At 40.9% G+C, this 21,395-nt stretch overlaps 1 protein-coding gene and 1 long non-coding RNA gene across 5 annotated transcripts in view; both read right to left on the reverse strand.

Annotated features, from left to right (window-relative positions):
- The window catches only part of ABCD3 (ATP binding cassette subfamily D member 3), an 81,530-nt gene extending 77,462 nt beyond the window's left edge, over nucleotides 1-4,068 (reverse strand). Inside the window, exon 1 of one of the 3 annotated variants that reach the window (XM_021088666.1) lies at nucleotides 3,877-4,068. In XM_021088666.1, the coding sequence (XP_020944325.1) occupies nucleotides 3,877-3,986 (110 nt within the window). In that variant the 5' untranslated portion in view covers nucleotides 3,987-4,068. 3 annotated transcript variants of the gene reach the window in all.
- Nucleotides 6,376-21,395, reverse strand: part of LOC102161678 — a 69,535-nt gene continuing 54,515 nt past the window's right edge. The window contains exons 6-7 of one of the 2 annotated variants that reach the window (XR_002343596.1): nucleotides 16,279-16,455; nucleotides 6,376-7,035 (exon numbers count right to left, since the gene is read on the reverse strand). This is a non-coding gene — a long non-coding RNA (uncharacterized LOC102161678). The remainder of the gene's footprint in view (nucleotides 7,036-16,278; nucleotides 16,456-21,395) is intronic. The other variant, XR_002343595.1, reaches the window with a different exon arrangement.

Consider the following 21,395-nt stretch of genomic DNA (forward strand, 5'->3'; position numbering starts at 1 on the left):
ACGAAGGTCTGAAATCCAGGATGAGAAATCTGAACCTTGACAAGCATTCATCAGAAGGGAAAGAAAACTGCTTTGTTCTGCTTTTGTTCTTGGGTTTTTAAGATCATAAACAGTTTGTCAGTGTCGACTGGCCCTTGCCCTGCCTTCTAAAACTGACCCACTGATTTCCTACCCCTCAGCTCACATTACATAATCTCAGATACACGACGACCGCTGGCTGCTCTGAAGATAATGTCTCTACTCGTGCTTGTACTGATAGCCCATCTCCAGCTGCTGGTCACACAATTACCCTTCAAAGGGTTTCAGCTATCCTACTTCATTCGTCCACTCCTCAATACTTCCTGAATGTCTATCCCGTGACACGTGTAAACGAGGAACTTAGAGACAACTCAGTTCACGCCCTCTAGAAACTCAGGTGGATGTAGGCAGAAGCCAAGAGCATCAACTCGTACAACACAGAGCAGTAACCAGCGTAGAAGGATGCTTAGAGCAGCATGAGAGCAGCGGACAACAACATCAGTCTGGAGACCAGGACAAGACAGAAAAGATTCACGACAAAGTGCTGACTGTCCTGAGGGAGAACACACACGGGGCTGGAAGTGATTACAATCCGACTGCAACGAGCCTGTCCTACTCAGAGACTGCAGCTCCACAGAGCTGGCTGAGGAGGAGAAGTGGACCATTCTCGCAGACTAAGAACTGTGAATTTTAGAAGAGCTGAAAGATTTTAATGAAGAGATAAACATGAATCATGATCATGTTTGTGTTTCTTCAAAAGAGCTCTGGTGGCAGCAGGAGGACTGAAAAACCACCACCAAGCTTCTTCCTCCCATAAAATGCAACAAAAATCGGATAAAGGCTGCTATTAACAATCAATTCATCTCCAACTACCCCCTTTACAGGTTTCGTTCACATCCTTCATAAAACCTTTCTTAACTCTTCCCAAACTCATCAATCTCGTCTTTCTCAGCATTTCTAAGGCATAACTGTCTGTACACTGCATTGTCATCATCTTACTCATCGTTTTAACGAATTCACATTTAAAGCTATCATATATTTTCTGTATGTGTGAAACACACACACCCCTCTCTCTATCCCACAGCACCTAGCGCCTAATACAACATTATGAAATAGATACTTCCTTTGAACCAAATACATAAAATAATCAAACCTAGGGTGAAAAGGGTAATACCATGGTCACGTGGCATGAATGCAAGGGAACTTTCCAGGGAGATGAAGATGTTCTAATTTATGAGCCGGATGTGTTATGCTGTTGTATCCATTTATTTTAAAAATGTAAAATAGTTCTACAGTTCAACACATATAAATTTTACCTAAAAACCTTTAAAAATAGAGGTGGGAGCAAGGAGCTTAGGTGGAACAGGAATGGTAGACTATTGATGGTACTTCTCCTGTAAAGTGTTTAGGGGGTCCATTATATTATTCTGTTTACTTTGAATATGTGTGAAATTTTCCATAATAAAAAGTCATATATAGAGATAGACGGAGATACATATGATTTGACTGGGTGAAATATCTGCATTAACAAAACTAAATTTTACTCAGAACATAAAATTACTCATTCTCCTAATGTCTGGAATAATATGACACTTTAACTTTTAAAGTGACTTTACTAGCTCTATTATCTATCTGATTCTAAGGAATGTCTTCAAAGACAAATCTACTATTCATAATAGAGGCCAAAAAAGGCCAAGCAGTCGCAGGTTCCTTAATTAGGCACTAGATAGTAAAATTAATTAGCCCTATTACCAAAGATATCCAAAAAGCCAGTGAAATATAAAGTTAGAATTTTCTAATCTTCAAGCTATGATGCCAAAGATAGTGACTGAAAGACATCCAAGATTCAGGAAGGATATTATCTACATAGACTCAATACCATTCTTAATGATTTAAAAATAATTCAACCATTTTATCTCAGTAATTTAAACTTCTTATCTGCTCAGAATTTGCATTCTCCTCCCACAAACTATTTAATATGTAAAATAAAGATTTTCCTCACTCCTGCCAATGCAAAAGATTAACAAACTTTTGCTCGGTAAATTAAGTGTTGCATAATCTAATCTCCCAAAAAGTTTACAAAGTTTCTCAAAAAGAGATTTTTCAAGCATTTTATGTAATAATGAATAAACACCTAAAATTATTTGCTAAGACAGATTCTATTATACTATTTTGTTCTTACTATTCCCATTAGATTATGTTTAAAATTTCCCTTACTCACTAATCAATGGCCTTATTAATTAGTAACTCCTTTAGCTGTGATTGGAAAAGACCTGAAGAGTTTCTGCACTGCTGATAATGTTACCTTGGTGCAGCTCTGGGTGGTGATTAAATGAATGAGCTCCATTTGTGAAACTCTTTCAAGCTCAACACTTAATGAGTATTTTTCCACAAGTATGCAACACTCCAATAAAACAAAAAAAAAATTTTTAATCATAAAAACAAGCTAGAGCTGCTAGGGCAGCTCATACTAAAATACGTGTTTCAGTTCTATGCGCTGAAACACGTCTCTGCAAAAATGTAATTCAAAGGTATTTTACATTTTCTATTGGCGTATTCCCAGGTAACAAACAACTTCCATCTGCAACTGGGAGCTCAGCAAGCATACAATTTAATAGAAAATTTGGTTTATATTTTCCAGAATTACTCATTTTAAAAGCAATCTGAATAGGAGAAACATGAATAGGTACAGTATTGTCTGGACAAAGATGCAAATCATTTTCAACTCTGTTAAACAGATTTAGGAAGGAAAAGAAAGGTCACCGATTCAGACTTTAATAAGATAAGGAAGTCAGGAGATGGTTAGTTAAGAACTTCATGGGAATTAAAGCCACTTGTCAGTGGTTTGGTCAAAAGTCTACTAATTAGATATAACGGGCAAATCAAAACAGAAGGCAAACAGTACCTGCCCAAATAAATAAATAAATAAAATGCATGAAAGCACTATGCCAAAATTTAATATGAAATATACAAGAGTGGCAGGAATGCTTAGGAAGTAGCCTTTTCTCATTCATTTGCTGAAGGAAAGTGACTCTTGGCAAATAAAAAATTATGTCAGTAACCCCAGAACAGTAACTCAATTCTCTCTCTCCCTTCTCTAATGTTATAATCTCCCCAAATTAAATCTAAACATTAAAATTCTCGAGGAGGCAAGCAGGGGAGTATAATCAAAGAGAATCCTAACCCTTACCTAAAACACTTTCACCTTCCACCTGCGAGTCAGGGAAGGGAACCTGGCCCTCCTAATACCTCGGAACCGATCAGCCTTTCCAGATGAAATGCCTGGGAGTTCAATGACCAACTCCAAGGGGACACCACTTTACAAGGCAACTTTGCCAAGCGGACCCAAGATAGTTTGTGTGAACCATCCTCGCGACTCTCAACAGCAACTACTAAGGAATCGTGCCAAAGCTCATCCAATGCTCTAGACCACAGCCTCTAGCCTGGTGAGTCCAGTCTCCATCCTCCCATCATACATACACGTCCACAAAGCAAACCCACGGTCTGGCAGGGGATGAGGTGGCAAAACTAAAACACACCCAGAAAGTTAATGCAGGAAGGAGGTGGTTTGGGGAGGACACGGGGAAGCCACGTCGGGACAGAGGCACAGGTTTGCCCACGGGCGCAGAGAAACGATTCCTTCACACCCCCGGGGGCAGAGTGAGCAGCCGGAAAGGCGGGCGGAGCGCAGGCAGCTCTGGGGCCGCCCGCGCCTCTGGGACACCGGGACACCCTGACATTGGAGCCTGGCAGCGGCGGCCGGCCCCTCTACGCTTGACCCCGCCGGGCAAAGATTGAGAGCGCGCGGGGAGCTCCCGCTCGGGCCCGGGAACGCGGCGCGGCCACGGGCCTTCTTACCCGTGCAGGCCGAGGGCGCGGCGCCGTTTGTGGAGCAGGCAAAGCAGCAGGAAGGCGGCCCCCGCCAGCGAGGAGTTTCGCACGGTCAGGTGCTTGCTGAAGGCCGCCATGGCACAGCCTGTGCGAGCGACTCGGGGACGGGGACCCGGGCGCGGCGGCGGCTACCTTAATGCAGGAAGCGCGGGGGAGACTGGGAGGAGAGGAGCGCGCCGAGGGAGGGCGGGGCCGGCCGCGCAGGGCCGCCCCCTGGCGCGGCCGCGCGCCGGAACCCCCGCCCCCGACCTCGGCTCGGCGGGAGCGCGCGCGGGCGCCGCGGAGGCCGGACAGTTCCCGGGATGCGCTCTGCGCACGCGCGGACCGTCGCAGGGTCACCGGGAGCGCGGGCGCAGAGACGGCCGCCGAGCCTCCCTCGGCAGCAACTCGGTGCTCCGAGGCCTCGGGGTGGCCCCCGCCTCGCCCCTACCCCCACTTCCGCGCGCGCGCACACCCAGGCTTTCTCAAGAACTGGAAAAGCGGGCCTGGCCTGCGCCGGGGCTTTGGTGGGACCAGCCACGCCACTCGCCTGGATGGGCTGTCACCACCCTCTTAAAGGCGCCTGGAGGAGAGGAACAGCCCGTCACAGATCATTTACTCAAAACTGAGCGCACAGTAATCCTTTAGATGAAAACACCTGTCGGGACAACGTGTGGAAATGGGGAAGGAGTGACTGCAAATCAAACACCTTTTTCCAAGCCAGCGGTGGCTGTAGGGGATGGTGCTATCGGTTTTCCGCCACTTTTTTTTTTTTAATGAATTCTGGTCGAACAGAACATAATAGAAAAAATCTCGGGGTGCATTTTGTGTAAAAGAATTGTTTTGAGAAAATGTTTTGCCAGTTTTTCGTATCTATGTGTCCTGAGGAGTAATACAAAATGTATTTCTTACTGTGGATCTGGTCAAACAGAAAGTTTGAGAAACGCTGTTGGCGAAGGGGCATTCAGAAATAACAAGCATGCGTTGTATTCACGCTGGCCTGACTCCCAGAATCAGAAAGGCATTACAGATTACAGCATTCTTCTGCTAGGCCCTGTGATACAGAAATCCCTCTCCTTAGCATTTGGACTGGGGAAATGTACGGTGACTCATGAGTTCTTGTCTTCAGTTGAGGAAACCAGAGAAAAGCAAGTGTGTCAGTCAGAAAATAAGTATATAAAATCTGCACAATAGGCGTATTAAAGTACTCCACATTAAAATAAAACACAAAACAATGGTTCCTTAGGAGTTTTCTCACCTAATAGAGATTACAAGAATTATTCAGGAAGAGGGAAAATTACTAATTCACTCATAAATTGCATAGCACTGTAAAAGCGTTAGAAACCCTGGGAGAAAGTGTATCACCTTGGAGTTAGTAGCAGTGAAGGTAGGGTGTGTAAGGTTAGTCCAAAATATATCCATTTAGTAAATATATTTCAAAGGAGAGATATATTTAGGAAGTAGACTATAGTTCAAAGGAAAGGTAAGGTAAGAATGTTACTCATTGGGCAAGGTGTTCTGAAAAACCCACCCTTGGCTCAAGAAGCATGGGTAATTTGTTTTGTTTTCTTTTTTGTTTTAGGCCATTTGGGAAGTTCCTGGGCCAGCTATCAAACCCACACCATAGCAGCAACCCAAGCCACTGCAGTTACTATGTGGGATCCTTAACCTGCTGAGCCACACTGCAACTCGTGATATGAGCTCAGATAACACCAAATGGTCATAAAGCCCTAGGGACAAAAATTGTAACCCAGCAAAGTTGGGTTTATTAACTTGCTGCAGCAAAAGAAACTGCATAGCAGAGGAATGGTGGGCATGTCTCCAAAAAAGGAAAGAAACTGGGATCATTATGGTGTTTGGAGTAGGGAAGAGTTAGGTCGACTCTAAATGACATAGTGCTTAACAGGCTCAGGGCAGTTCAGACCTACATGTAAAAGGATTCCTATCAGACCTGGGTTGGGACGCAGGCCAGGGATTCCATTTCGTTGAAAGAAAAATTTAAGATTAATGTAGAATATCTGAACAACCTTTTATCGGAACCTCTGCACTAAAATTGAGGCTACTTCTCCAGGTCAAAGTGACTTACATGGCACCCATTTCCCCAGGCAGGAAAGGAATAATCTGTTCGCACTAATATGTGTTCCAAAGAATGAAGTTTCTGCCAACCTAGGATTTTAGAGAAAGTTCCTTAGCACTGTATCCATTTATAATTAACGCAAGCAATTTTTCAGATTTACACTTTATAATAATAATAATTAAGGGGGAAAGTGTTTGGTTTTTTTGGTTTTTTTTTTTTTTTTTTTTTGCCTTTTCTAGGGCCACTCCAGAGGCATATGGGAGTTCCCAGGCTAGGGGTCTAATCAGAGCTGTAGCCGCTGGCCTACACCACAGCCACAGCAATGCAGGATCCAAGCCACGTCTGTGACCTACCCTACAGCTCATGGCAACGCTGGATCCCCAACCCACTGAGCAAGGCCAGGGATCGAACCCGCAACCTCATGGTTCCTAGTCGGATTCATTAACCACTGCGCCACCATGGGAACTCCTGAAAAAAGTGACTTTATCAGGAGATCTCCAGGAGCTCTGATTTTTTAAAGAATTTGAACTCCTGAGAACAGGGAGGAGAGGAACATTGGAGTTAAGGAATCTAGCTTCTTGAAGAGATGTGTGTCCGCCAGCCTCCAACACTGTCCCAGATGATACTTGCTTCTTGGTATATTCAGCCACTGTGTAATCTTCCTCACATTAGGGCTGGTCTGTGTGAACAAGAGTATGGCGAAGGTGATGGTGTGTGACTTCCAAGACCAGATCATAGAAGGCCTTGTGGTTCCTGCCTTGGTCCCTTGACCTGCCTGCTGCTGGGGAAGTCAGCTGCCACAGAGAACAGCCAAACAGCCCTAGAGAAGAATCAAGGACTCCCATCAAAAGCCAACACCGGGTTGCCAGCCGTGGAAGTAGATCTTCCATCCGCAGTCAAGCCTCAGATGACTGCAGCCTCATGAACAGTTCTGAACCAGAACACTCAGCCAAGATGCTCCGTAATTCCTGACCCACACAGACTGGAGGAGGTGACAAATGCTGGTCACTGTTTTAAGCTGCTGAACTTTGGGGTAATTTGCTACACGGCTGATGTGATTTGGGCCCGACCTTGAAAAATAGAAGAAACGGGCTTTAGGAAAAGATATGATAGGAGCAAAGATACAGATACAAGAGGTACAAAGCAGATTCAGGAACATGATTAAGGGGTGTGGATGAAGATTCAAGACAAGCTGTGAAATGAGAGAAAGGGATAGAATGTTTAATAGAAGTCAACTCGTGGAAGATCTAAAACCCCAGGTTAACCAGCGGGTATTTTATTCTGCGTGTAAAAGGGAATATTGCGGGTGTGCGAAAGGTCAGGACCTCACCCATCACTTAAGGAAGATTATGCTAGCAGCAGGGTGTGGAATGGATGGAAGGTGGAAGCATCAAGTAGAAACCAGTTTGAACACTCTTGAAATAATCTAGGTGAAAAGTCGTGAGCATCTGAGTCAGGGCAGCACAGAGCAAACAGGGAGGAAAGGACTTTGGATGGAGGGCAGAAAGGAAAGGACTCTGGCCTTTTTGGATGGAGATGGGTGAGATCATTATTTGGTAGGAAGAAAAAGTTTTCACTAAGTCTGAAACTTCCTAATTGAGCACCTGAAAGGATGATAATAGTGACCAGAGGGCAGGGGCACAGAAATAGGCACCTGCTTGTTAGGAAGGCCAGGAGAAGTAGACAGATAAATTCCTCACTAGTGTCTCATCACCAAGATAAAGGCCAAGATCTTTAGCATCTCACACAAAGGCAGTTATGATCTAAGCTCTGAGCTCTCTGAACTCCTCTGTCCTGGCACTCTTCCCCTCTAGCACGTGCGTTCTCCCTCTGCCCCAGCACATTGCTACTCCCCTCTGTGGTTTTCCCTTGCAGATGCCATTCTTTCTACCTGAAATACCAATCCCTTCTGGCCCTAACATCCTTTGAAATGAAGCTTTGATGATCTCCTACCCCAAACTGTCTTTTCTGACCACTTCGCCCCACCTCCTGCAAAGTCAATCACTCCCTCCTTTGTCCTGCTTCTGTTTCCCATGTCATTCTATTACTGTATAATAGGGTATCTGGGGAGGCAAATCTTAAAAGAAAAAATTTTTAAGAGAAACTGTCCGTCGTTTCTCTGACAAGGTAAGCACCTCAAGTCACAAGGAACATTTCATCTTTGCTTAGAAAAGAGTCACTTGAGAAGCCCCCTCTTGCTGACACAAATAGAGGGAGAATTAGGTACCCAATTCCCCGGGGGGAAAGTGTGTAACAGGACATCCCAACAACCCCATTTCTCCTCGTCGCCCTCATTAGCCCAAATCGGTAAGGGGAGAGTTTGCCTCGGGGTGCCCCCCCCTGAGAAGAAAGGCTGAGATCTCAACCTCCTTCCTTTTGAGGTTCTATATTATCAAAACTTTCTGATACACTGACAGAGTCCTGTCTAACAGGTTCAGGATCCTAAAGAGAAACTCCCCAGGGAAATAGCCTGGGCTGGTGGACTGGTTCAACAATGGAGCCTCATGGCCCCAAGGAGACCTGGTTCTAGCACTGTGTTTGTCTAAGCCATGGAGGCCCTCCCAGGTCAGTCATTCAGGAATAGTCATCCATGGTCTTTGGGGGAAATATCCAAGCAGAGAAAAACCGTGGGAGGCCGTGTCTCAGCCACTCTACAACCTGTGCACCTGGGACATCAGGAGAGGGGAGGAAGGATTCGGAGGATAGCCAACTCGCCATGGCAACACTAGCTAGTAGCCAAAGATTTTTGGCAGATAAAAATCCAGTCGATTATTTGGAAGCCTCACTTTCCTCTCTTATCTGGAGACAGCTAACTTCTAACTTCTCTGGGCTGAATTAGTGCCTGTGGGTTTGGGTGAATTAGGTGAGAAAGGCAGCCTCAAAAGGAAGATACTGGATTTCCTAATAAGTGATTAAATTGGGCAATTAATTTGAAAAATAAACAGTAGGAAATATGTGACTTTTATACTTTTACCCCAAACGGATAGAAGCAGGTCGCAATGATTAAAAGCATACACACGCACAGTTGTGCTCTTGTTTCTTTAGAGTAGGTCTGTCCTCAGGCCCTACCCACTGTCTGCACATGGGAGGCACATTAAACTGAACAAATATTCTGGGCTGTTAAGAGAATGGCCCCAGGAAATGCCCAGTCGAAAATCAGAAAATTAAGATCTAGTTTTTAGGAAAAAATGATCAATGCTAAATACTTAATTCAGGGACAGTCCTTATTAATGGTTTATGATGTGCCTGGCACTGGGGCCAGTGGTGAGAAAAACAAAATAGTCCTCACCCAGAACAGTCTAGTGGGTGAACAGTTATTAAGTAAATAATCATATATAAATATATATATAATTCCAAATATAACACGAGTTTCAAATATACATTTAGAAAAAAATATGGGTTCATAGATCTTCCGTATTCAAAACTGATGAATCCTTGGAACTGAGTAAGAATTTTAAAAAGAATGGGCAGTTAAGGAGTGGACTATAATCCTATGGAACACGTACATTTTACGAATAAAGAAAAGAAAAGGAGCCAGGACAATGAGAATAATTTAAAAGGTAGTATGGGAAGCTAGCCGAATAAGACTCGCAGAAGTGAAGATAAAAGAAAGTTCCAGAAGGATATCGGAATGCTGATTGAGATTATCACTAAGTATTGGAGATGTATTCCTTTGTGAAGCTTTTTCTGGACTCTCTTTTCCTCTTTGGTGTTCCCAGTGCACCCTATTCTGATTTCTGCCAACAGCCTATTTATTTAAATGGCAGTAACCATTATAAGGAGAGGATCCAAGTCTTATTTTTCTTTCTTTCTTTTTTTTTTCCTTTCTTTGTCTTTTTAGGGCCACATAGGAGGCTCCCAGTTTAGGGGTCGAATCAGAGCTGCAGCTGCCAGCCTACACCACAGCCACAGCAACTCAGAATCTGAGCTGTGTCTGCAACCTACACCACAGCTCACTGCAACACCGATCCTTAACCCAGTGAGCAAGGCCAGGGATCAAACCCATGTCCTCATGGATACTAATTGGGTTTATTAACCACTGAGCCATGACAGGAACTCCAAGTCTTATTTTTCTTTAATCCTGTATCATCTCAATAAAAAGAACTGGATTCATACCTCATGCTCCAAACAAAATAAAGAGAATAACTTCCAAATTGCTCAAAAAATGAATAAGAAAAAATAAACGTCAAGAAACCGTAAAACTATTGGGTGAAAACGTAAAAGAACTCCTCGTGAAACAATTATCCTAAGATCTTGGCACAAGGAAGACCTTTACAAGTATTAAAATCCAGAAATGAAATAGAAGAAAATCACTGATGTTTAGCTACTAAATGTAATCTCTTCAAGACCAAAAAAATGCACCATAAATAGAGCAGAAAGACAACTGTAGGAAAAAATTGCACTTTATTTCGTGGATTAGTGGTTCATTTACCTAAAAGTACATCAAATCAGTAAGAAAAAGGCCATAGCTAAATATAAAACTGAGTGAAAATGTGAACTATAGGTCTTTGAATGAAAAAATTAAAATTAATATGAAAAAATGCTTTCATCACACATGGTAAGTGGTACAAAATAAAACTACACTAAAATATAAATTTCACCTACCAGATTGGCCAAGAATTCAAATTTTTTTGAAATTTGAACACGCTATGTAATCTTTGATCAATATTTTTGAGAGGCTGGTAAATGAGTGCAAACTGTCAGATAACTGATCAAAAGTTTTAGCAGAGTCACAAAGGCACATACCTTATGATGCAGCAATTCACTTCAGGAAGTTGATTCTATAGATGTACTCTTACATAAGTGAAATGTTCTAGATATAATGCATCTTTGTTTTTAAAAGCAAAGAATTGGGAATATTCTTGAAATCAAAGCCATTTATGATAAACCCACAGCAAATATAATCCTCAATGGGGAAAAACTGAAAGCCTTCTCACTCAAATCTGGAACAAGACAGGGATGCCCACTCTCACCACTGCTCTTCAACATCGTTTTGGAAGTCTTAGCCACAGCAATTAGACAAACAAAAGAAATCAAAGGCATACATATAGGAAGAGAAGAGATCAAACTGTCACTGTATGCAGATGACATGATTCTATACCTAGAAAACCCTAAGGACTCAACCCCAAAACTCCTTGAACTGATTAATAAATTCAGCAAAGTGGCAGGATATAAGATTAACATTCAGAAGTCAGTTGCATTTCTGTATACCAGCAATGAAACATTAGAAAAGGAATACAAAAATACGATACCTTTTAAAATTGTACCACACAAAATCAAATACCTCGGAATACACCTGACCAAAGAGGTAAAGGACCTATACGCCGAGAACTATAAAACTTTAATCAAAGAAATCAAAGAAGATGTAAAGAAATGGAAAGATATTCCATGTTCCTGGATTGGGAAAATCAATATTGTAAAAATGGCCATACTTCCCAAAGCAATCTACAGATTCAATGCAATCCCTATCAAATTACCCATGACATTGTTCACAGAACTAGAACAAACAATCCAAACATTTATATGGAACAACAAAAGACCCAGAATTGCCAAAGCAATCCTGAGAAACAAAAACCAAGCAGGAGGCATAACTCTCCAAGACTTCAAGAAATACTACAAAGCCACAGTCATCAAAACAGTGTGGTACTGGTACCAAAACAGACAGACAGACCAATGGAACAGAATAGAGAATCCGGAAATAAACCCTGACACCTATGGTCAATTAATCTTTGACAAGGGAGGCAAGAACATAAAATGGGAAAAAGAAAGTCTATTCAGCAAGCATTGCTGGGAAACCTGGACAGCTGCATGCAAAGCAATGAAACTAGAACACACCCTCACACCATGCACAAAAATAAACTCCAAATGGCTGAAAGACTTAAATATACGACAGGACACCATCAAACTCCTAGAAGAAAACATAGGCAAAGCACTCTCTGACATCAACATCATGAATATTTTCTCAGGTCCGTCTCCCAAAGCAATAGAAATTAGAGCACAAATAAACCCATGGGACCTCATCAAACTGAAAAGCTTTTGCACAGCAAGGGAAACCAAAAAGAAAACAAAAAGACAACTTACAGAATGGGAGAAAATAGTTTCAAATGATGCAACGGACAAGAGCTTAATCTCTAGAATATATAAGCAACTTATACAACTCAACAGCAAAAAAAACCAATCAATCAATGGAAAAATGGGCAAAAGACCTGAATAGACATTTCTCCAAAGAAGATACACAGACGGCCAGCAAACACATGAAAAAATGCTCAACATCGCTGATTATAAGAGAAATGCAAATCAAAACTACCATGAGATACCACCTCACACCAGTCAGAATGGCCATCATTAATAAATCCACAAATAACAAGTGCTGGAGGGGCCGTGGAGAAAAGGGAACCCTCCTGCACTGCTGGTGGGAATGTAAACTGGTACAGCCACTATGGAGAACAGTTTGGAGATACCTTAGAAATCTATACATAGAACTTCCATATGACCCTGCAATCCCACTCTTGGGCATATATCCCGACAAAGCTCTACTTAAAAGAGACACATGCACCCGCATGTTCACTGCAGCACTATTCACAATAGCCAGGACATGGAAACAATCCAAATGTCCATCGACAGATGATTGGATTCGGAAGAAGTGGTATATATACACAATGGAATACTACTCAGCCATAAAAAAGGATGACATCATGCCATTTGCAGCAACATGGATGGAACTAGAGAATCTCATACTGAGTGAAATCAGCCAGAAAGACAAAGACAAATACCATATGATATCACTTATAACTGGAATCTAATATCCAGCACAAATGAACATCTCCTCAGAAGAGAAAATCATGGACTTGGAGAAGAGACTTGTGGTTGCCTGATGGGAGGGGGAGGGAGTGGGAGGGATCGGGAGCTTGGGCTTATCAGACACAACCTAGAATAGATTTACAAGGAGATCCTGCTGAATAGCATTGAGAACTATGTCTAGATACTCATGTTGCAACAGAAGAAATGGTGGGGGAAAAACTGTAATTGTAATGTATACATGTAAGGATAACCTGACCCCCTTGCTGTACAGTGGGAAAATAAAATTAAAAAAAAAAAAAAAAGACAAGGGGAAAAAAAAAAAAAAAAAAAAGAATTGGGAATATTCTTGAAACTCCTATCAGTGGAGGACTGGTTAAATGAATGTAATGGAATATTGTTCACTCTTTAAAAGAATGAAGCAATTCTGTACATACTAATATGAAATGATATTGAAATATAATATTAAGCAGAAACAAAAAAGGGCCAGGGGCAGAATAGTATGTAAAATGGGTTAGAGAGGCAGGAAAAAATATTTGGACTGAATAAATGTGTACCTTTTATATTTTTAACTATGTGAACGTATCATCTATTATATTTAAGAAAAAAATTTAATGAAGTAAAATTCACATAAAATTAACTGTTTTAAAGTCAACAACTCAGTGGCACTTAGTACATTCACAGCGTTATGCAAGCACCACCTCTAACTAGAGCTCCCAAAAATCCCCAAAAATCCCCATATCCATTAAGCCCTTCCACCCCACTCTTCCCTCCCCTCAGCCCCTTGCAACCACCAGTCGGCCTTCTGTCTCTATGGTTTTACCTATCCTGGATATTTCACATAAATAGAATCACACCACATTTGACACTTTGTATCTAGCTTCTTTCATTCAGCATAATGTTTTCCAGGTTCATCTCCATCATAGCGGCCCTTTTATAACTGAATAATGTTACATTGTAAGGAGAGACCACGTTTTATTTACCACTCATTGGCTCATAGACATTTAGTTTGTTTCTACCTTTTGACTATGGTGAAAAATGCTGCTATGAATATGTGCAAATATTTGCCTGAGTACCTGTTTTCAATTCCTTTGGGTATATACCTAGGAGTAGAATTATTGGATATATGGTAATTCTGTGTTTAAGCTTTTTGCAGAGCCACCAAACTTTTTCAAAGCAACTGAACCACTTTATATTTCTACCAGCAATGAATGAGGGTTCCAATTTCTCAACATTCTCACCAATACCTGTTACTTTTTTTTTTCTTGATTATAGCCATCCTAGTGAGTATGAATACTTATTGCAATGTTTTACATTTTCTCAGTGATGAATGATGGTGAGTAGCTTCTCATGTACTTGGCCATTTGTGCATGTTCTTTGGAAGAAGTCTGTTCAAGTACTTTGCCTTTCTTTTGGTTTGTTTTTTGACTTTTTAGGGCCACACCCATGGCATATGGAGGTTCCCAGCCTAGGGGTAGAATGGGAGCCACAGCAACACCAGATCTGAGCCACATCTTTGACCTACATCACAGCTCATGGCAATGCCGGATCCTTAACCCACTGAGGGAGGCCAGGGATTGAACCTGCATCCTCATGGATAATAGTCAGATTCATTTCTGCTAATCTACTACGGGAACTTTAGTACTTTGCCCTTGTAAAAGCTGGGTTGTCTTTTTGTTGTTGAGTTGTAAGAGTTCCTTACCTTTTCTAGATACTAGGTCTTTTTTAAAAAATTTTATTGAAATATAGTTGATTTATAATGCTGTGTTAGTTTCAGCCAGCAGAGTTCCTTCCATGTCAGGCGACTTTGGATGAGGCTGGGTTCTTCTGACCTACCATCCAGCTGAGCTGGTACACTGTGCAGCTAAAGAGCCCTTCTTTCCTCCAGTCACAGGCAGAATCTTTTTATTTTCTTCAAACCCCAGTCTCAGTTTAAGCTTGGAAAATCAAAAGTCATGAAGCCATCCTACCAAACCCAATCGAGGCAATGAAGCACAGAACTTGCTCCCTGAATGGGAACAGGAAAGGGGAAATGATAGGGAGAAAACATAAACTGATCCTGCCACACACATATTGGGAACCAAGTCATAAGAGATTCAAAAACAAATAAGATAGTCCCCACGCTCTTGAAATTAACAGTGTGAGGACAAATGCAGACTGGAGAGTTAGAACGAGCCATGTTCAACCAGACCTCGTGGGATTCAGGAAAGCTAAGTTAGACTCATTCAAATGCCATCATCTCGCTCCTAGGACTAAAGAGCTGCCCTGACCACAGCAAGGACTGGACTCTGTGCTGAGCCTTCTCAGGCCTCCTTCTCAGAAAGAGAACTTTGCACAAGAACTTGGCCACCCTAGTATCCTGCTCCCCAGCCCCTGTGGATCAGAGTTGGCCATTGTCTGACTCTCAGATTCTCTGCCGGTGTGTGCTACCCATCAGACTGGAAACTTAAAAGGCTGCTAAAATTTGGTGTGTCAGAAAAACCATGATAAAGCCAGACAGTTTTGAAATAAACAAGCCATAAAAAAAGCAAGTCTTGAAGTCTTTACTATTTTCATTATATAATTTTTTAAAAAACTTAATGAGTACTGTTTTACCAGTACACTTGACCCCGAAACATCATGGGTTTGAACTGAGTAGATCCACTTCCAGGCAGTTTTTTTTTTGGTAAATATAGTACCCGATCTACATTTTATAGATCTTTAAATTAACTCAGTGTGGGGGAAATTTGTCTTCAATAAGGGATCACAAAATGTAGAGTGAAAAGAACCAGGGTTTGCATTCTGATTCTATCTATCTAAACTGTTTCACCTTTCATCTTGGGTGAGTCATTTATCAATTCCTTTTTTTTTTTTTTTTTTTTTTTTTGTCTTTCCTCTTTTTAGCGCCGCACCTGCGGAATATGGAGCTTCCCAGGCTAGGGGTCAAATCGGAGCTGAAGCCACCGGCCTACATCACAGCCACAGCAATGGGGGATCCTAGCGGCATGTGCGACCTACACCAGAGCTCACAGCAAAGCCAGATCCTTAACCCACTGAGTGAGGCCAGGGATTGAACTCACATCCTCATGGATGCTGGTTGGGTTCACTAACCACTGAGCTATGACGGGAACTCCCTCAATTCCTTTGTTTGAGGCAGAGATAGCAGTACTTGGATTTTCAATTGGGCCCCTAACCCCCACATTGCTCAAGGGTCAACTGTGTATGCTGTGATAAACTCTAAGATAAGAAAAATGAAAATGGCTTATAATAAAAATGTGGACTAAACTAATTCATCCTGTTTGTCCCAATTGTCTGTCATAAAATGTATCAAAGATCTGTCAGCAAGTGCTCTTTAGAGAGAAAAGACTGAAACATAAAACAGTTAAAAATATAAGGTGACATGAGTTAATGTAGAAAAGACCGCAGGCAAAAATGGCTTAGAAGTTATAAAAAGGAGCACAATAATATGAATGGAATTAGTATGGTGAAAAGTTCTTTGTTCTCTGAATATTTCTTTTATAGAATCTCATACTTACATAATAGCTGCAATATCCTTTATCTCTCTGAGATTATGAATAAAATCTCCTTATTTTTGTCTTCTCTTTGCATACTTTGTTTCCTCCATGCTGTTATTTCTATCATGATTTTATCTTCCATATAAGAGCTTTTCATGGAAATTTGTTAATCCTTGATTGCGTGCTCATGATCCTTGACTGTGTGGAACAATTTTCAAAGCCTCCAATTAGCACTGATTTAAAACAAAAACAAAAACAAAACAACAACAACAAAAAAACACCAGCATCTAGGTGTTATACTTTAGTCAACTGACTGAGTTTATTCACTTTATTCCTTGGTATCTATTCTTACATTTACTTGGGTTTTACTTTGTGAAACAGGTACAAGAAGAGGATTATTTAAGTTGCAATGGTAACTATGGGAGGGAGAGCTATAAAAAAGCAAGTCTGAGCAGGAGATTCTAAATCTACCATGAACCTTTACGGTAGACCCATGGGAGAGGTGAAGTGACTTGGCCAATGTTCTGTGACTCATTAGTGACAGATTCAGTATCATTTTCCCTGTTCCATCATTTGTTTCTTTACTTTCCCCGCTTCCTTCCTCTTTAATGTAGTTGCAGAAAGACAGATCCATTCAGAGCAGGGTGTCAATGTTTGTAACCACTTGAATTCAGATATTTCTGTTTAAAATTGTTAACTTGAGGCTTTAATCACCAAAACAAGGTTATTGGAAAGATAAATAATGAGATTCATTAAACAATTTAAGTAATTGCTAATTAATATACTTTTTTAAAGAAAGCTATACCTTGGAAAATTGACTTGATTACCAACCGTTATCAGTAAGAAGGTTTTGATGGTTTTGTTTAAAATTTTTGTTTATTTTTTGCTTGGAGGGTTAAGTTCATCTTTTGTTCTATTTATTCTATTCTCTCGGTATTAATTAATTGTTTCTTAATGGTCCTGATAGCATCTTGGAGCAGCTTTGTCCACAGTTTCATTTGTGCTACAAAAATGGGTGGATATTTTTTCACCATGATAAGTATATGAATCTTACTCCTAAAGGCAATTTCTCATTTTTCTTGTTATTTTATTTATTGACTAATTTTGTTTACTTTATTTATTTTTTTTTTTTTTTTTTTTTTTTTTTTTTTTTTTTAGGGCGACACCACAACGCAAGTTCCCTGGCTAGGGGTCGAAGCAGAGCTGCAGCTGCTGGCTTAAGCCACAGCCACATCAACGGAGGATCCAAGCCGTGTCTGCAAACCACAGCACAACTCATGGCAACGCTGGATTCTTAACCCACTGAGCAAGGCCAAGGATCGAACCCATGTTCTCATGGATACTAGTCGGATACTAGTCTGATTTGTTACTGCTGAGTCACGAAAGGAACTCCCCACCTGTTTTTTTAAACAAAATTTTAATGCAAGACATGTACGTCTACTCATTTGTGACTTGTCTATGGCTGCTTTTGCACTACAATGGCAGGGTTGAGAAGTTGCATAAGAGACTTTTACACCCTTAGGTCTGACATAGTTACTCTCTGGTCCTTTAAATAAAATATTTGCCAACTTCTGCCCTAGGGAATCAATGATAAAATTATTTCAAACAGTATAAGAATTATAAAAGGTAGCAAGATATAAAATTATCATGTAAGAATCAATAACATTCATATACACAAATAACAACCAGTTAGAAGATGTAGTGGATGAGAAAATCCCATTTACAACAAAAAGGAAAAAATATTTAAGAATAAACTTAGTAAGAAATGTTCAAAATCTATATGAAGAAAATGATATAACATCCCCAAAAGACACAAAAATAGATTTGAACAGGTAGAAAGACAACCCTGTTCTTGGTTTAGATGGTTCAACATTATCAGTATGTCAGTTCTCCCTAAGTGAACTAGTAAACAGTGCAACTTCAAGAAAAATTCCAGCGGGCTTTGTATTTGAAGTAGGTAAGTTAATCCTAAAGTTCATACAGGAAAATAAACATGCAAGAACAGCTGAAAAGAAAGGGTTTAACTCTTTCAGACATTAAAACATACCGTGAAGCCTCCATAATTAAAAGTGTGGTGTTGGCACATGAATAGACAGGCCAGTGGAATAGAATAGAAAATCCCCAAATGGAGCCAACTACACAAAACAATCTAGCATATGATAAAAGCTGTATCTCATCACTGAGCAAATATAATCTTTTTATGAAATGGTGTTGGGACAACTGGATAACCATTTGGAAAAAGACACATTTAAATCCATTTCTCACACCATACACCAGAATAAACTCCAAATAGTTCAGGTATCTAAATGTAAAAAATAAATTATACAAGTATTGCAAGAAAACATGGGTGAATTTCTGTATAACCCAGGTATCAGGAAAGGCTTTCTAACTATGACTACCATTCAGATGTAGTAAAAGAAAAAAATGGATACATATAAGCAATAAAAATTTAAAAACTTTGATATGTCCAAAAACAGCATAAGCAAAGTCAAAGGCAAATGATAAACTAGAAGAAAGTATTTGCAACCTACATTCCAGATAATGGGATAATATTCCTTATTTATAAATAACATAAAACTTGGGGGGAAATAAAGCCTGTAGAATATTGGGCAAATGACAAAAACCAGACAACTTATAAAAAGAGATCATAAAAATGGCCTTTAAACATATTGACAGGTGTTCAACTTCACTCCCAATAAGAGAAATCCCGAATTAGCCTTGCTAAAGTATATTTCTTACTCATAACATTGGCAAGAATTCAAAGCTTAGCCATGTTACTTGGCAGCAATGCTATAGGGAAAACAGACACCCTCATACCTCACTGTGGGAATGGGAAAAAATTGAGGGAAGCTTGGCAATACAGATACTGAAGTGAGAGTTTTAACTAGAGGACCCCCCACCACCTGGTTAGGAGGCAGCTTCGTGCCTGACAGCAGCTTTGCTTGCCCCCATACCACCCTTCCCATAATCTTGTGGCAACTACTTGACTTATGTCCTTGCTAGCAGCTCTGCTAGCTGTGCTTCAAGCCTTGCTTACCAGTTTTGTTTCTATAATCTTGTTTACTCAGCTTCTTAGGCAGGAACACTGTCTGCTGGGAGGGGGGAGGGCGGGCCGCTGGAGTGGGAAAAACAGGACCTGGAAGTCTAAAATTGCATAAAAGCTACCCAGAGCCAAAACCTATTACTCAGACCCTGGAGGTGATGCCTCTGAGCCCGCACTGGTGCTGAATAAACCTGGCTATTCCGCATCCCTGACTGCCACTTGTCTCTTTCTGCTGCCACGGTTTCTGCACCAATACAAACACAAAATTATACATGTATTTACCCCTTGCCCAGAAATCCTACTTGCAGGAATTTAGATGCCAAAGAAAGGAGATCCACTTTTAGAAATACAAAAGTATATATGCAATAATTCTTTCTTGCATTATTTTGAAATTTTTGCAAAATCATGGAAACTAACCAAAGATTGAAGCATAGGACATTGAAGAATATTTGGTATAGGCATGCAATGAATTCTGTGCAACTGTAAAAAAAATAAAAAAGTAAGAGAGACCTCTGTGAACTGAAATGAGGTCATTTCAGGAGGTATGATTAAGTTTTTAAAAAGCAGGAACGCTTACATAGTTTTTACATACATTTATTACCTTTTACCTACAAAAGAAGAGAAAATAAGGATACATATATTTGCTTATCTTTACGAAAGTAACACGGAAGGAGAAACCAAATAAAAAAGGTGGGAGGAAAACAGACCAGATCAGGCACGTTCAGGGTGGTCCCACGGAGACAAGTGGGAGGAAATAGGGTGGAAGGAGTGTGAGGAGAATCACTTCTCGGAGGATACATTTTTGCATAACTTTGACTCTGGAAAGGACGTCTATGTGCTTGCTGCACATTCAAAAATTAAATTCAACCACTAGGAATAAACCCAATCGTACGTCACATGAATACCATAACTACACTGGGGGGACTGAGAGGTGAGGGAGGAAAAAGACAAGGAAAGAAGAAAGCCTTGTAACTTAGGAACAAATATTTGACGACACAACCTGAGTCTTAGGCAGGACAGGACCTGGGAAAGAATTACGAGTGAACCCTAAGCTCATTTTAGAGATTTATTTTACTGGTACTTACTGAAGCTATTTTTAGCATATATTATAGTATTGAACAAATGTACTGACATTCTTAGGAGCTAGAGATCTCACAGGGGAAGAAAGGACATATCAGTACAGAATGGAAGAAGACAAGAGAGAAACCTGAGGGGACAGGTCGGAACTGGAGATCTCAGATGTGAATTTATGATTTCTAAAATAGGTATTCGGGGGGTGTGTGCATATGTAAGTGCATGTGTATAAGTCTGTGCATATGTATTTTTTTTTTGTCTTTTTGTTGTTGCTGTTGTTATTGTTGTTGCTATTTCTTGCGCCGCTCCCGCGGCATATGGAGGTTCCCAGGCTAGGGGTCGAATCGGAGCTGTAGCCACCGGCCTACGCCAGAGCCACAGCAACGCGGGATCCGAGCCGCGTCTGCAACCTACACCACAGCTCACGGCAACGCCGGATCGTTAACCCACTGAGCCAGGGCAGGGACCAAACCCGCAACCTCATGGTTCCTAGTCGGATTCGTTAACCACTGTGCCACGACGGGAACTCCTGTGCATATGTATTTAATTTTGTCCATTGAAGGGCCAAGAAGCAGAGATACTGGTAGCAATGATCAGACCTAGTACCCAGATTTTGGTCTTCACAAGAGCGCCTCACAAAATGACCACTCTCAGGGATGGAGCAAGGGAGATATAAGAAGAACCTTGAAAATCTAGTTATGCTGAAAAATAAGCAAGTCATTTTAAAAAATAATGGCGGAATGTTGCAAGAACACGCATTAATCACCTGTGTGGGACAGAGGGACAGTTCATGCCTCCAACTATGCTACCCTGCGAAGGATATAGCATCTCCTGTGCAATAGTCTGGTCTAGAAAGCAAAATGGGAATCTAATTGTGAGGAAACATCAGAACAATCTGAAATGAGGAATGCTTATTTATTATATATATATATATATATATATATATATATATATATATATATATAACATACAGAGGTTCCCAGGCTAGGGGTCAAATCAGAGCTATAGCTGCTGGCCTACG

Source organism: Sus scrofa, chromosome 4 (genome assembly GCF_000003025.6).
Source record: "Sus scrofa isolate TJ Tabasco breed Duroc chromosome 4, Sscrofa11.1, whole genome shotgun sequence".
Taxonomy (NCBI): domain Eukaryota; kingdom Metazoa; phylum Chordata; class Mammalia; order Artiodactyla; family Suidae; genus Sus; species Sus scrofa.